Raw genomic sequence first — 17,462 nt, forward strand, 5'->3', positions numbered from 1 at the left:
GTCCAAAATGACAGATCCAGGATCCTGCTACAGGACAGCTAGAGCTAGGCAAACTTGATAAGGCTGTGCTGCACAGCCTGGAGGGAAGACAAGAGTATGTGGGCTGGGACATTTCCTCTTCCCTCAAGCACAGATGAGAGCAACCTCCTTTCTCTGAAGTGTCTGCTCAGGTAAAGGAGGTAAACACTGCCCCGTGGGACATGCTCTGTCTCTGGGGCTTCCAGGCTCTCTGCCAAGAACCAGCACCTATCCCTGCTTTCAGAGCACCCACACCCAAAGACAAGGTGGCTGTCTCTTGTGTCTGACAACCCCCACTCACACTGATCAGCCACGGACCAGGTTCCTGGTGGAGTCATCCACTGCTGATCTACACAAAATGAAGCACACACAGCTTCAGTCACTTATGCTTGGCCCACTTCACTAAAAACACCGAGGTCTGCCCAGTGCATAACTTGTTCCTGGAGAAAGGCAACAACTCTGACACAATTCCCCACTCCATCCACAACCTCTAGGTTCTACACCCACTTCCTGGTGCACTATCTTCATGAATCATGGCAGATATGCACACCACAGCCCTGTCGGCCAGCAGGGAGAATCCCCAATCCAATGGGACTTCAAGGACAAAGTGTACAAAGCTGTTACTGCTTCAGTCACCTTCAGCACTGCACTGATGAACACAACCAGCCAGGCTCAGGGCAGCCATCACCACGGCCACCTCTGCCTGAATACATCTGTACACAGCCAGGAAATAAGGTGTCCACGCTTCTGGCAGCATCTAAGCCCTTGGTGTTATGAGAATCACCAGTACTCCCTCACCTCTGGATATAGGTCTTGCAAGTCCTCCTTCCTTCACTTCCAAGTTAGAGGCTGGCCTCTCTCTTGCTCCTGATGTAATACCAATTTCTAAAATGCACATATTTCATCTCAGTGTCCCAACAAACATCCCCATTTGATGAGAAATATCAATCTTGCTTGCTCCAGTAATACTGCCTACACTTACATGAGTACTGCATGTGAGAGTGCTATCAATCCCTGTGTGGATGGAGAAAGGGAGCAGAGAAAGAGAAAGAGAGATCTGGAAGCCCTGATGGGTTCCTCTCTTACAAGATTTCTAGCCAAAGGCACCAGAGAGGCTGTGAAGGTCGAACTGGGGATTGCAGCCACGTATGCACTTGGCCATCAATGGCGATGCAAGCACAGGGAAGCAGCAAAGGCACAATGCCTGCAGGGTTATCCCCGGGGACTGCGAGAGCCTGCAGAGCTCAATTTGCTGCCATGCTGTGAAGAAGGCATGGGGAGTTAGAACACAGGAACAAATCAGTGTGAGTTTAGCAAAACAGTCAAACTCACACAGGTAAAGAATTTTGCAGGCACAAATCTTAGACTCATTGTTTCCCGTCGAGAAACCTGTGTCATACACTCTGTTCAAACAACTACACCAAATTATTAACAAAAACACCCTCAGTTTATACTGTTTCTATATAAATAAAGGATTTTTAATTTTTTAATAAAGAAGAAAAGATGGTGACTGACTAATCCACAACACATCATCCCTTTCTCTGAGACAAAGATGATTTTATTTGCCTTTCTTCATTTTTGCAGTCTTTTCTTTCCTCTTCTTCACATGCTTTGGGATTTTGGTTTTTCTCTTTTCTCTTTGGGCTTCTTTAACCATCTTTTTCCTTTCCTATAAGGAATGAAACACCATTCATTTAAAGCCAGAAAGGAATGAAGAATTTTAAGCAAGTAAATTAATTGTTACATTAACAAGTTAATTAACACATGACATAAAAATAAGCTTATCAAGATAAAGAAATTTTTAAAAATCAATAGAAATGGTGAAGGGAAAGGAAAAAGGAAATACAGGTTGGGGGTGGAGCCCAGACCTGTGCACTGGTAATGACAAGACAAAATTCAAACTAGTTAGAAGCTGAGTTTCGTGCAACCTTTGAGCAAGTGAACAAGAGGCACTCTTAACTCATGCTATTTACACCTAAGATTACAACAGGTTGTCTGGTCTACATTTTCTGCTGCCCACAGGGCTACTATAGTATGTGTTTCTATGTGTCATACAAAAATATTGATCCAGAAGTGCTGATAGAGCAAGCTGATCATCAGCAGGACTGGCAGAAAAGAATGACATGCTACTGCAACACACTGTAAATCTGTGCCAGACACAGAAGGGATGAGACTCAACTAGAAAACAAAGAGTCAGCAAAGTGGAAGGGGCAGTAATTGCTGCTAATCAGTTGTTCAACCTACAGCTATACACACAGGTTACAAAAAACCCTCAGCTCACACAAAAAGAAGTCCAAATGAAAACCTATAAATTAGGATGGGAAGTGGCCAAGACTTCCCTGTTTCACATCTAAAAGGCAGTAGCTCAAGAATGGCAGTGTCTAGTGGAGTGCTGCATTCTTACTTGACAGATATGAAATATATTATCTTACCTTTTCTAGGAAGAAAAACCTAAAATGCAATGTCCCAAATCTTGAACCCCTTAAGCCTGCAAGTTTCACCCTGCTTTTTTTTTTTTTTTTTTTTTTTTTTTTTTTTTTTTTTTTTTTTTTTTTTTTTTTTCCCCAGCACCTAAAAGGCTGCCAAAAGGCTCTCACTCATGAGTGATACTCTGCAGGAAAACCTCACCAAAACTGAGCATATTGTTCCACAGTTTAGAAAATGAAACCTCAAAGAAAACCCAAACCCCAGACCCTAACCATAATCCCTTTGCTGGACTGTATTACATCTCTTGCCCACAGCAAATCTAGCCAGCCTGTACTAATGGTACTGCAAAAGCCACTGTGGTACAAACACTGTCACCAGATCTCCAGTTCTACAGATCCAGTGGTCTCAGCTGTCTGGGCATAAGGAACTTCATCAGGGACCAGAGCCACAAACCTGAGCACCAAAGCCTGGAAGAGTAGCCAGAGGGAATGAAAAGCTGCCCAGGCTTCACTGAATTCTACTTTGTGTAGCCCTATAATTTCCTGTAGAGATCTTCCTACCAGCTTTGCCTCAGCTACAGAGAGCTGTGTTGCACACTGCTCTACATAAAACCACCTTTAATAAAGCATCCCAAATGAAATTCACTGCCTCTGCTCTTGTTCTCCACAACTGGAAAGGTCCACAGCTTGTTTCAGACAAGAAGAAATAAGAGCCACTAAGTTTGGATGTTTTTGTGTCATATAAGCAAAGATGGGAAAAAATAAACAATTTCCAGCCAGCTGACCTTTTTGTCCATGCTAACTTCAGCAGGTTTATCTTTGGGATGTACAGATTCTTTACAGCCCAAATCAGAGTCCTCTGAGCTGCCGCCATCATCATCATCATCATCATCGTCTGTTTCTGAATTGTCTGCCTCTTCAAGGAGTGCAGGAATCTGCAAGATACATCAATAATTATATCAAATCAAAACCAAGACAGCTAATGGCAGCATACACACATATACATGCACAATGTATATATATATTCACAAAAAAGAAAACAGAATCTGCTGCAAAGAAGCCCTTGAGCAATCTGATGCTATCTCCCTTACCACAGCTCTCAGTGAGTTTCAAGATAAAGAATGAAAAGTAGGTTAAGCCAAACTAAGAACAAGGAATCTAGAATGTACACCACAGATTCTTTTAGGTCAGGGCTCAAAGCACAGCTGTTATTTGCACTCCCAAACTAATTTCCCTAAGTTAAACAGCAATTTGCTAACATATGTGGAAACCTATTTTTAATTATCCTTGGATCATGCCCAAATCTACCTCGGGGGCACTATATGTATTCCATATTGCAAACACAAATATCTACACTGGAACACTCACTTATTCTTAAACAAGCCTGGAGACTGTGCTACAGCCTGATCCTCTCCATATTTATATTTCCATTTTAAATCAAGAGTCTACACCACTGCTAGAGAACTTTGACAAAGTAAAGAGGGGGAACCCACACAGGGCTTCTGCCTTGAATGACATGGCTCCAAGTGATCTGTATCCAACTTCTCATCCAATCTACTTTACAGAAGTGTCACTGTCAAGTACTTCAGACACAGTAAGACATAATATTTTATGGCTTATACTGGAGGACTGTTCTTTATGCAATATTACAACAGATACCCTATAATATAAACATATCTGATATTATATCTGATATCAGAAACATATCCAAACTTGCAGTCATGCAACAGTTTAAATCAATTACATGTTCCATAATCAGAAAACACCTTCCCTCATCATCACCTTAACTTTAGAGATCATGGCCACAGCAAGGATTTTAATTTCATTCTCAAGCAACCCAGCATGAGCCACAGTGCAGGGAAGCAAATTCTATCTTGTGCAGACCCATTCTAACAAAAATTGCCACTCTGCACACAAAGGCTTCTTTCATGGTGTCAGATGCAGGACCAGGCATTCTCTTAACTACCTGTAAGCACATTTCTGAAAATGGCTAAAATGAAGGATTTCAAAAAGATCCTCTCACCTTCTGAACACCAGACAAATCCTTCTTCAGTCCTGTCACAGTCTGGTAGAGAATCTGCTCCAAGGGAGAGAGGAAGAACTTACATTATCAAATTACATCTCAATTCTTTGAGCTCAGAGAAAATGACTATCTAAAAATAAAGAAATAAAGACCAGGATAAAATCCACAATGCTAGCATTAAGCACTAACCAGACAATTTTAAAGCATGATATAGATTTAGTATTCCACGCCTTGGTAGCAAAGTTTCTGGTTTTGTTTGTTGCTAACAGTTTCCAATAAGAAGAATTCATATTCCCTCTCTCTTTTTTTCAGGGCCTCAGCATGTCTACTCACATTATCTTGCTGAACATTCAATGCCATATCCTCTTCTTTCAATTTCATCATTATGTCCACATCCCTCTCGTAGTTTTTAACTTCAGTCAGAGTCCGAGGTATGTAGGCCTTTTTAAATACCTAGCACAGTGAAAGGAAACACAGACTTACTAATTTACATATAGTATCATGATGGTCTTCTCTCCTAATTATGCATCCTTAGGAGAATAATCACAATCAGAGGAACAACAAATGAACATAGCAATCATCCACTACCATTTGAACTACTGAGCTGTATTTTGTTTGGTTATTTTTTGCAGGGGCAGACTTAATGTACAACCTAGACTGCAGGCATTACTGACAGATCACAACTAATAAGGCTTTGTTAGTGTGACTCACACCAGACCACTTACAAAATTCTCCAACCATCTCTCAGCCTATTTGAGTCCTAAGGTTTTGTATCCTAAGAATTTTTCTAATGCTTTTATTGTAATGTTTATAATGCCTTCAGGAGGCAACTCCATTGAAATGCACTGCTAGAACTTAATCTCTTTATGTAACAATACCTGCTTCAATCTACAGTACAGCTCAAAAAAGGTTCTTGCAGCAGTACAGTGCAATAAAAACTAACTGCACTATCAGTAACATGCTTACAGTTTGTCACATTTGAAACAGTCTTTTAGCAAGCTTACGACACTACCAAATCAGAAAATTGTGTTTTGCTTCTCTCTTTTGTGGTATCAGTTCCATCCCAGTACAGACTCAGCACCCTTCATGATCACTGCTCATCTGAGAGCTGTGCACAAAGCACAGGCCCTCACTTCCACAGAGCTGCCCTTATTCAGCTCTACTCTTTTGCAAGGGAAGTGGCACAAATTAGCCATGGTCACATGTAAAAGTCTAACACAACTGAACTTAGATGCTACAAAACCACCGATCTTATAGGTCAGTACCTCATATAAACAAAGGAGTAACTTGCTTGCAGAAGATGGGCTTGCTACCAAACACTAGAATCTGACTCTACACCTCAGTAGTTTTATGCTGATGCTATACTGGGAAATAAAAACATCTTTCCTTGGCAAAACCTGAAGCAGTTAGTGAAACCTGCTGAGCTTCAAGACAAAAAAGTCTTGAATAAATCAAGTCGCATTGACCCATAAGATAAGAGGTTTTTGTTGGTTGTTGGTTTTGGATTTTTTTAGACTCTTCTGGAATAGAGAGTTAAGACTAAGATAGAAATGGTTCTATCTTTACATCAAGCATTTCCAGAACATTAACAGCTTTTTGTAGTGGACTTGAGATGGCTTCACTGAATGTAAAAGCAGTGAAAGAACTGAGTTAGACTGGGAGTAGAGCTAGATAGGCAATTTGGCCAATGCACTTATCCAAATAGCCGCTTCTGTATCACTGGTCCAAAACCACAGGCACAATCAGATCTTTCTACTCAGGTTTTTTGTTAACTAAACCTGAACTGGAAGATACATCAAGAGACATAGATGTCAGCAAACAAACTGGTTTAGGAAATAGAATGTTTGCCTTCTAACAGCTTATTGCTGTCAGCTTTTACACATGGCATCCCTTAATAGTTCAAATCTCAACTAGGTCAAGACATCTCAGTATCACGAACAATGTTTTGCTTATCATCAGCTGCACACTTTTCCAAAGAAAACAGAACATTTTTCAGTGTTTAGAAGAAGTAAGGTTAATATTAATTTCATAGCAGGAACAGAAATCCTCACTTCCTCATCCACTTTATCTTGACTGGATCTTTCCTCCTCTGTTCTTTTCGATGCTATTTCCATTGCCTAAAGAAATACAAAACATTACAAAAAAAGTTATCATTCTTTAGAATCGCAGCACTAAGCCTTTAGAATCACATCCAACTATTCCCATCTGCGTTCCTGCCTGTGCTCCACGGTCACTCACACGCACTCCAGCAGTCCCTGTGGGAATGCCTTCAGCGACACCTAACGGTGAGCAGCACTGCAGCGAGGCACACTGACAGCTGCAGATCAGGGCTGCATCAGCGGGAAGAACACACGTGCAGCTGCTCCCCCCGGACCAAACTGCGGCAGGCCCACCATGGCTACAGGACACACAACACCGCTCTCTACATAAGCACGATTATATTTCTGCAGAGTTCCTCGTGCCAGAAAGGAAGAGCTAGCTTAAAGCATCCTGGTTCTTACAGCACCTCAAACAGACATTTGAGTCTTCATGATTAGGCAGACTTTCTGAGAGAACATGCAATGAAAGCAGTGTCACCCTACAATGATATAATGGAAAAGACCTATATGCATTTTTGAAGCACTGGCACAACAATGTCATCTGCTGGCTTCCTTAGGATGTAGAATAAGTGAGATGATGGAGCTTGAACTAGATCTGATTTTACTGTCCCCTTACTCAGTAACAAGGCCATGAGGTCTTACCTTAGACAGGTAGTCATCAATGTTTTCACTTGTGATAGAAGGATCAGTAATAAATTCAAACAGCTCCCTCACTGTCATCACTGCAACATTGTGCTTCTGGAAAAAGTCTGCCAGGAAACAAGGGAGAGACAAAACCCATTAGTAATTCCTGGATGTTAAAGTGACAATTCCAGCCTACAACTCTGATGACTTGGGAAAGTCTCAGCAGCACATTCTACATCATACGGAGTCTAGTTATCAGATGATTCCTGGTCATCTGAAATAAAACTGTTCATCTCCCAGATGCCACAAATACTAAAAGGCGAAAAACTGCATAAATATAAAAGCCAAATCAATTTCAGCAGGATCCTGACTTAATGGAGTATGGGCTAAGAAGTAAAGAATTCAAGACAGGTGTAGTATTTCCAATGACTAAGATTAAAAAAATGTATTTCAGATAAGGAATGGAGACCTCAAATTTTTTGCCAGAAAGAAACAAGTGGCCACTGAAATACAGTACATTATGATCCACCCCAAAGGGAAGACGCATTGATGTCATAGAATCTTCCTCACTACTACACTCAGAATTGCTTTCTTAATCAGTTATGACCAAATTCATAGGCTGCATTTCCATTCTGAAAAACAGCAGCAAGTGACACTGAGGACTGTTTAACAAGTATTTCCTACTAAAATTCCCAGAAGATGTCTCACTTTGAGAAATTAATCATAGAAGGATTAGAAAAGGACTTAGTTTGGAGGCAGCTGTCTGTGCCCACAGAACCACAAACCTCTGCAAAGATCACACCTAGTGCAGAACCAGGTGTTTCTTAGAGTCTCTGTAGAAGGTTTAGACAGAGAAAGCTGCAGTGACAGAAAAGAAACAAAACAACACCAAAACCACTGCAACTCACTGAGACACGAGGTTATCTAGGGAGAGAAAGTCAAAAGACATTAATAAAGAGCAAGGGTGTGACTAGCTGAGACAGAAGGGAGTTACTAGAAATGCATGAACTGAAAAGGAATAAGGAAAAAGTAGCATAGTGGATATCAACAAACATACAGCATGCACACAGTTCTTTCCTAATTATGCGCCAGACTTTCAAGAGTCTCTGTAAAATAAGAAAACAGTCAATCTGAAAAGAAAGGGGGAACAAAAGCAGCCTATAAAGAGAGATTTTTCTGTCCTCAGGGACACACCCTACCAGGAGGTGTGTATCTGTTACACAACATGTATATCCACACATGAAGACCAAATTCTCAAGAGAAAAACACCATTAAACTTAACTTATCAAAATACTATGACAAGTGATAACATCTCTAATTAACTACTCTGCGCCTCAATCCTCTCAGCTGCCGTTAGTGCAGGGAAATTTATAACACACAGAAACATCTTGCCAGCTGAGGAATCCCAGATGTGGATTCAGCTCACAGAAGGCAACACATCAGTATGTCTGCACAGCATTTTAAGTAAAGGAAGTTAAGATTGGAGTGAGCACTGCTGCAGACTGGGAGTGATCTTAGATCTATCCTAAGTGAGATTCAGCCACGTGACTCATTTCAGAGAGATGGTTTCTAGCAGAATAGGCTGCACTGCTCTGAACTCAGCACACTACACTGCTCCCTGAGGAAGTCACAAGAACATAGAATAGAAAGTATTTTAATGGCATTTTGACAGCTTCTACAGTCAGTTACACCTGAAAGAACACAAGTGAACTGAGTCCATCCTGCTAAATAAACCAGCTGCCAGAACAAGGGCTGAGGTGCAGCCCCCTCACCGTTAACGTTGGCACAATCCTTGCGCAGGAACTCCAGCGCGTGCGGGTGGTCGTGCTCCACGGACTGAGACACGTCGATGATGTACACGTCCCCTCCGTGGTACCTGCAAGGAAACCCCACACAGAGCTGCACCAACGCCACCAGACTGCTGAGGGGCAGGGAACAAAGAATGCCTCCAACTTAGGAGCCAGCAAAACCAAAAAATCTTAACTTCTTTCTTCAGCATATGCCTTGCATGTTAGGGCCAGGGTGGCTTGTTTAGTCAATCTTTTCCCTCCTCTATACAAGCTGTATGATTAAACTTTTTTTTTAAATAGTCTTCTCATGAACAAAAAAAGCAGAAAGGTGCATAAAAAAAACCAAGAAACAAGCTATTAAAATATAGCAGTGAAATGATACCTAACTAATATAAAATACCTTATATAAAAATGATAAATTACTAATTTTTCCCAGAGTTGATGGCTTTTTTCTGGTCGTGAGGGGGTTTTGTTGTGGTTTTTAAGTTTTTTTCTTTCTTCTTTTATGGTTTTTTTTTTTTGCTTGTTTGCCTGTTGGCTTTTTTTAACAGACAAAGCTTAGATCTGGGCTAAAAGCTACATAATTAATTAGAAAAGTTACAAAACCCAGTAATGACAAGGACCCCACCCTCGCTGAAAGGTACACCAGTACTCTCACACAGAGGCTGCCAATGCATACATTTTAGATGTCACAATTCAGAGCAAAGATTAAAAACATACAGCATATTAAATTCACTGAGATCTGCATGAACAAGTCTGGCATCTTGATACATTCTTCTCATGTACTGGATGATCTGTAGGTACAGCTCCCGGACTTTGGAGTCGGACAACTGTGCATTCTTCAGCAAAGGAGCAGGCCTTGAAATTACAAAAAAAAAAAAAAAACACCAACAGAAACTAAATACTTTTTCCTTTTTCACAGCAGCTGCAAATGCTTGAATTGCTGTGCCTGAATCTTTTGCTCCCTGAGTGTGTCAAGCAAGTCAGGATGAGCAACCAAGTGCAAGGAGCCAGCAGGAACGGGAGCAAAACTTTGCTACAGGTTTGCCAATGATTCTGGAGTTCTGTTTTCAAAAGGAGTTGATTTGGACCATGCTACATTAATGTCAGTAACCACAAAACAATAAACTATCTTCATGTATGATTAGCAAGCCTTTCCAGCATTAATCTGTGGTTCAGCCACTTTATGAATTTATTTTGCACACTGAGGCTTCAGAATCCCACCGATTGCTTGCAGTAGTAGCTGACAAATGTCTGGGACCATTCCACAGATCACATGCATGTTAACTTTACAGGCCTAGAGTAACTGTAGGTAAATTCAGGTGGTTGGTTTCAACAATCCTTTGGGAAAAGCTGTTACTAAATTAAAAAAAAAAAAAAAACAAATAAAAAAAAATTGATTTTCTAAGGATACTTAGAAATATCAGCTGATACTTACCTATCACCTTTACCAATAAAGCCCATGACAAGCACATGACTCCTTAGCATAATTGGCTCTGGGCAAGGTATCTGGGCTGTATTCAACCTGAAACACAGGAACAAAGCCACCAAAAATATAAAACCAAACTCTATTTGCTTTGCACCAGTGCATAAAGGAGCTCTGCAGCTTAGAACATAACACAGTGAGAGCTCAGGAAACTCTCCCTTGTGAAGAACAACTAGGAAATGCACACAAAAACCATTCTGACCCTTTTCTAAGCATTGCTGTGTCAAAGAATCTTTAGACAGTTCAGGTTAATCCTAGATTAACCTATATCACACAGCGTGCTGCTGCTCAGCAGGAGCTCTTTCTAGCTTCTCCTTGCTGTTCACTCATGTCAGACAGAGTTCAGACACGGAAGAGCTTCCAGCATTAGCAAGAAAACAAAAGAAGATCTTTATTCTCCCCTCCCCTTTTGTTTCTCTCCCATAATGAAGCTTAAGACACTTTCCTGAACACTCCAGAGACCCGACAGGGTAGTGGTAGCCACAGTCTAGCAACAAACTATAAACTTCAAAGTTTATAAACTCCTATAAACGTAAAAGTTTCAGTAGCCTCTGCATGATGAAATAAAAATTGGAAAAATCACCTTATTAAATTCCTCATTTCTTTTTCAGCCCATGTCTTCACCATTTTTCTTGGGTTGCCTTTGCAGTATCCATGACGAAATCTTTAAATAAAACAATAAAGGGCAACAGGGACTCTTAGTCTATCAATGCAGCATGAGCACCATTGATTTTACCATCTTTCAAAACAACCCTTTTCCCCAGTAAAATCAGACAGAAGTCAAACTCACCTGAATTCACCACTCACATACTTATCCCGATCTTTAAACATCAGAATGGAGGTTTTGTAAATCTTTATTGCTCTGTTCTCTCCATTTGCAGTACTGGCATGATATACATTGGCCTATCAGATTAAAAAGGGAAGAAATAACATTAAAGAAAAGCTCTTTAAAGAAACATAATCTTCTCTCTTCTTTTCATTCTGACACCTGGAAAAGGACTGATCTCACCCCCACCCCTATGAAGGAGACTTCATACCAGGGCAATCCTTCTTCCATGAAAGGAAGCTTACAGGAAGTCCATAAGATGAGGCAGAGGTGCAACAATGCCCTCAGAATAAAATCAACATTGCACAAGAAAACTCTGCCTCATGTACACTTGGGAGACTGAAACAAGCCCATGTGTGAAGGGTTAACTTGAGCCTGTGCACTGTTCAGGCCCTAAAGCACGGCCCAAATGTCTTGTTTTCACCTCTACACAGGGCAGAAGTATGTCTTTAATCAGAATTATCTGGGTTTGTATGGCTTTTTAGACACTATTTAATACTGTGGGTATACAGACTTTGCCAAAACTTTTTGTTGAAAGATGCAATTAACAACATCCATAAATTTAAGACAATATTAAAGCATTCCTAGAAATCTTTCATACTTGGGAAAATTGGTTTCCTTTAACATAAATAATTTTTTTCTTAAGATAACTTCTTACCAGTCAAGCAACACAAAACATGTAGAACTAAGCCCAAGAACTTCACTACATTTTCTGAGCATCATAAACTTCCACCCACCTTGCTGAAAAAAAAAAGCCTACTACATTATTTGCAATAAAACTTACTTCTTTCCCTGTGCTGATGCAGCCATTGATTTCTGATATGATACCTCTAGAGAGCATCTTGAACAGAATGATTCGGGTCCTTGGGTCCAACACCTCAAATTTAATACAGAGAAGTCAGCAGAGGACAAAAAAATAAATAATACTGCCCTGTCTTACTATCATACTAAAGGACCCTGGGCATCAGACTGTTTTCAAGGATCAAATAATAACCTGAACAGCAACCACTCAGAATTTTGCCATGAATCTAGGAAGATATTTCACTTTTTCTTCAATTTTTTTTTAACTAAGCATATGTCTTCAAGCTCACTCTAGAAGACACAAAGAAATAATGTCCCACCCATAGCTGCATTAAATGTTTTAAAGTAAGATTTTTCTTGGGATACAGACACCATAACTGGAATAGAACAGCTATGTGGGCTTAGCCCAGTAATAACTCAGTCTTGCTGTAGAAGAAAAAGGCAAACTCAGCATTTTTTCTTGTTCCTTGGAATTTGATAAAAGCTTAAGATGGAATTCTGCATTACACATATGAACAAATCACAATGAGGTCAAAGATGTTTTTGAACCAAAGTTAATCTTCATAGGCAAAAGAAAGAAAGAAAGAAACTACAGGTCTCTTCAGCATAAAAAATGAAAGAGAATTCCAAAACTCTGCTCCTGCTCTGTTTTTTCATTGATTACAAAAAGTTTACACTATTTTCTCTGATTAAAAGGGAATTTTGATGAACAAAGGACTTACCTGTTCTACTGTTGCTCTGTCTGACTTGTCTTTGACTCGGTACCTAGCAGAAGTGAAAATAAAATGTTACAATCCCACATATGGGCTTGGTACTTTGACAGAGCAAACTGTGACATTCTGTGCCAAAGGTAAGATGACAGCCTTAAGAAGTAAGGCTTTCAGTTCATACAAGACCAAAGGTTTCTGCTGCAGACAGAGGGATGGAATGGGGAAAAAAAAAAAAAAAAAACCAAACCACTACCATTAATATCAGAGCCTTTCACTTCAATAGACTATTTTTCTGTTTTTTCTGAATTATGCTCATTCAGGAGAAAACCATACCTGTCTTGACAACTAACATCAGAGCCTTTCACTTCAATAGATTATTTTTCTGTTTTTTTCAGAATTATGCTCATTCAGGAGAAAACCATACCTGTCTTGACAACTTAGGGCTATAAGCTGCAGGCCAAAAAAAAAAAATTCTTAGAAGAAATACTTTTCCATCACCAAATCATCAGGAGGAACTTTCTAAAGGCTTCCAACATCTTTTTAGCTCAGTGGCTTACGGATTTGTGTTTAGAAAAGAAGAGTATCAAAGGGTCTTTTCTAGGGAAATGACACCCATCACTTCTGTCTTACACCAACACAAGCAGATGTGCTACCAGTGACAAAAGAATCAAAGCTTTGGGATGATTCTGACAACTAATTTAGAAAACAAAAAGTTGAAGACCAAAGGGCAAACTGCATGTAGACTACTTCTTAACTTCATTTTTCTTAACAAACTTATTTAAACAAGGAAATAAGCACTATACGTCTGGGCTTAAAGTATTTAAGTGAAAATAGAAGCATAAGTAATACTCACATGTCTGCTTCCTTCTGTCTAGACTTTTCTGTGACTCTGTTTATAACAGAGTCATCAAAATTTAGCTTATCTGAAAAACACATAAGAAGAAATGAAAAAAAAAAACCCAAAAAATTTTCCTACACACCAGGGTTAACCTAAAACTTCACTCTCTTTACATTTCAGGGCGGGACTATAAGGTAACAACACAGATGAGTGAGACAATTCCACAGACTTGGAAATGTGATAACAGTAATGCCTTTTGGATAACATCTCACCATTAAATGCATCTGTTCTTCTCTTATGAAGCATTCTCAAATGCCATTTTTCTTAACACAATAAGCAATAGCCTCCCAGATTCTCTTCAACAATGCATTTAAATGGTGTTTGATTAAATGCCAAATATATAAAAGCTACTGTATTTGGCTACAAATACCAGCAGCCTTCATCCTCGCACCACTTTGTTGTAAAGGAAAACCCAGCCTCTGATCTCTGCCCTGTCAGAAGGTGCCAATCACAGCTACCCCTAGTCCTGACAGCTGTGCTGAGCAGCCATCTCCATCTCAAGGTAAAAATCAAACCATACCAGCTGGGACAGCTGCCTCTTCACTTAGCACAGGAACGCTGCCCCTGGGAGAGAACTGCTGCATAATGTACCCCCCCTAATGCTACAGGAGACTGCATTTGTCTAGAAAATGCAGCTGTGGTAGCAGCTGTGGGAATCACCAACACCACAACAGAGTTGATACCCTCCCTCCACCCAAACAGCTTTTGGAGAGAATCCAGGGAAGAGACTTCACGTTGCCTGGAGAAGTCAAGGGGAAATATAAAAGCCCAACAAAACATCCATATGGTTCTGAAGTGGAGAGAGAGGGGGGTATGACAGCCAGTTCTTCAAGACTAAAGGTGATTTCAAGTACTTAAAAGCCATTTTTAACCTCTCTGGCAATGGCTAACTCACCCATTCCAGTGAGTGCTGGCTTAGCATAAGCAGAATTAGTCTGAGAATGTCACAGAGTGGTAACTGTTTAAAATAATGAACAGCAGTGCAATTATACCCACCTAAATTGATTTTGTGTTCAAATTTTCTTAAAACCTTGCCTGCAGGCGTTGACAGTTTTGCTGAAGAGCAATTAGGAGTCTGTCTATTTGCCTGAAATAGAGGATTTGTTAACATAAGTGATGACCTTTACACAACCCTCTTGAAATTCAAACCATTTCATTAGAAAAGTCATCTTAAATGCCTATGCCTAAAGCTGTAAGATGAAAACCACATGGGATATAAGGAAACAGATATGGATTAACACCAGATTTTACTTAAATCAAGAAAAGAAAATACAGGTAAGACATCAGTTAAAATTCTAAAAGTGCTCCAAACCAGAGTTATGTTTTAGTCTAGGAAGCTACAAGTCTCTCACACAGCACTTTTTCTGTCTGTAAAAAGAAGAGAATAGAAGACAGAAACAGGGAATAAAACAAGAGGGAAAAAATGCAGAGGTAATGAACTGAGAAAACTTCTCAACATTCTGTCTTTTCTTACATGTAGTCCTCCCCAAACACAACTGATACCTGAACATGATTTCATCATCACTGAACAGCATAAACCTCTAAGTAAAGGCAAGAATATACCACCCAGGACAAGCACTGCCAGACATGCTATGCTATGATCAGCACTCTGATTTACCTCAGCTGTTCTGCTAAGTTGATAGCAATAAGAAAAATGAGGTTTTGAACCTTTAGTGTCCAAGCTGATGTGAGAACTAGCACCCTTCTTACCTTCACGAGTGCTTTTCATTCTGCACAACACCAGAGTTTCTGTGCCAACACCATACACTCTAAATTAGTTCACTTCAAGCACCCCCTTCCATTTCCCATGCTTGTATTTTTCTTAGCCTTCTTCACTATTAAGTTAAAAATAGAACTGTTTTCACCCTGGATATGTCTAGCAGATAGTCTAAAAATAAATAGAAAGAAGGGGAAGATGCTCAGAAACACAGAGGACAAATACCAGAAAGTTAGGAACATCTGCAGAGACCAGAGTGAGCAAAGAAAGAAAAGTTGAGAAAGGTAAGGAAAAGAAGGAAACTGCAGTGACACAGAGAATCCAGCAACAGGGTTTGAGACAAGAAAATCAAATGGAGCTCTGATTACAATGTACATACACATGCTGGTCACAGGAACAGATGGAAAGGAAGGGGATTCTCTCAAGGAAAAAATTCTCCTTGCATTTGCCCTCAACACAACACAAACAACAAGCAAAGCCTCCAGGCTGGCCCCATTAGCTCCTGGGCACCCTCAAAGCCCACAGAATAACCTTCAACATACCTGTGGATTGCATCCACCAGCAGCATTGTGGCGCTTTGTGAGTCTTCCCACCTCATCATCCCAGTCCCAGTCTTCATCTTCTTCTTCAGCATCGTTGTCATCATCCCCATCTCCTTCCTCAGCGTTAACTTCTTCACACGTGCATAACTGGCAGCTCTCAGGCACCTCACCCTCCTTACACGTTTCTGTGTCTTCCACAGATTCACTTAAAAGAAACACAGATGCCTCTATAACTAAAAGTGATTGTTACAGTCACCAAAAATTCAATACACTTATCCCCATGAATGACTGTACATTTTCACCCGTGTTTTAAACCACTGAGTCCAGTTCTGAGGCCCTCTCTTCAGGAAGGATATTGAGGTGCTGGATCAGGTCTAGAAAAGGGAAACGAAGCTGGTGAAGGCTCTGGAGCACAAGTCCTATGAGAAGCGGCTGAGGAAGCTGGGGGTGCTTAACCCGGAGGAAAGATGGCTCGGGGGGACCTTATCACTCTCTACAACTCCCTGAAAGGAGGCTGTAGCCACGTGGGGGTCAGACTCTTCTCCCTGGCAACAAGTAACAGGAAAAGAGGACACGGCCTAAAGTTGCACCAGGAGAATTTGGAAGAGTTTCTTCACAGCAAATTGGGATGGATTGCTCAGGGAGATGGTGGAGTCACAGTTCCTGGAGGTGTTTAAGGAAAGACTGGACTTGCTACTCAGCGCCACGGTCTAGTTGGCACGGTGGTGTTGGCTCACAGCTTGGTCTCGATGATCTCAGAGGTCTTTTCCAACCCAACTGATGCTACGATTCTGTAATGTCAGCACCGTGCCGCGGCTTTCTGCCAGGACAAGTATGTCCCAAAGCAGCACACACAATGGAAAAGGGAAGCCGAGAGACACACGCAGCCTTTCCTCTCACCCCCTCCCGTAACGGGGCAGCACCGCCCGCTCTCCCTTCCCCGCTGCCGGCCAAGTCCCAGGGCTGCTCCTGCTCCCGCTCCCGCTCCCGCTCCCGCTCCGCGTGCTCGCCCGGCCCGGCCCCCCAGCGCCCTCAGCCCGGGCCCCTCGGCGCGCCCCCACCTGTCCGAGCAGTCCGCATCGTCGAACTGCCCGGGCACCACCTGGCTCATCACCAGCGCCCGGTAATCCATGGCGGCGGCGGCAGGAAGCAGGAATCGGGAGCAGGAATCACCGGCAGCCGGGATGCCCGCGGGACGCAGGCGCCGGCCGGGCCGCTACGGCGCCGCCAGAGGGACCAAAAGCATCGCGGGCGAGCGCGGCTGGGACGGAGCCGTCCCAGCTCCGGTCCCGCTCCCGTCCCCGCCCGCTTCCCGGGCTCCCGAGCAGGGGGGCCTGTAGCCGGCACAGGAGGGACTTTTTACAAGGGCTTGTAGCGGGGAATGGCTTTCCATTGAACGAGAGTAGGGTTAGATTAGGTGTTAGTAAGAAATTCTTTACTGTGAGGGTCTAAGGCCCTGGAAAAGGTTTCCCAAAGAAGTTGTGGATGCCCCATCCCTGGAA

The 17,462-nt window shown here is 41.6% G+C and overlaps 1 protein-coding gene across 1 annotated transcript; it reads right to left on the reverse strand.

Moving 5' to 3' along the window:
* Positions 1–1,478: 1,478 nt before the first annotated feature.
* RIOK1 (RIO kinase 1) lies at positions 1,479–17,160 on the reverse strand. The gene is made up of 17 exons (XM_041413167.1): positions 17,022–17,160; positions 15,961–16,165; positions 14,698–14,788; positions 13,657–13,726; positions 12,816–12,858; positions 12,077–12,169; positions 11,257–11,369; positions 11,050–11,130; positions 10,419–10,505; positions 9,701–9,838; positions 8,963–9,066; positions 7,209–7,315; positions 6,519–6,584; positions 4,801–4,920; positions 4,468–4,521; positions 3,230–3,379; positions 1,479–1,687 (listed from the first exon to the last, which is right to left on the reverse strand). Exons 1-17 carry the CDS (start codon positions 17,090–17,092, stop codon positions 1,577–1,579), a joined length of 1,704 nt encoding a protein of 567 aa, XP_041269101.1. The 5' UTR covers positions 17,093–17,160; the 3' UTR covers positions 1,479–1,576.
* Positions 17,161–17,462: the final 302 nt, after the last annotated feature.

Source organism: Onychostruthus taczanowskii, unplaced genomic scaffold, assembly GCF_017590055.1.
Source record: "Onychostruthus taczanowskii isolate IOZ18803 unplaced genomic scaffold, ASM1759005v1 scaffold40, whole genome shotgun sequence".
NCBI classification, from domain to species: Eukaryota; Metazoa; Chordata; class Aves; order Passeriformes; family Passeridae; genus Onychostruthus; species Onychostruthus taczanowskii.

Bases quoted from the DNA above. Each gene is read 5' to 3' on its own strand.
- RIOK1 (XM_041413167.1), bottom strand. From the start codon at position 17,092: ATGGATTACCGGGCGCTGGTGATGAGCCAGGTGGTGCCCGGGCAGTTC. The intron at 11,131-11,256 runs GTGAGTTTGACT...TTTTATTTAAAG, and splicing joins TATGTGAGTGGTGAATTCAG to ATTTCGTCATGGATACTGCA. The intron at 4,921-6,518 runs GTGAGGATTTCT...TCACTGTGCTAG, and splicing joins AAGATAAAGTGGATGAGGAA to GTATTTAAAAAGGCCTACAT.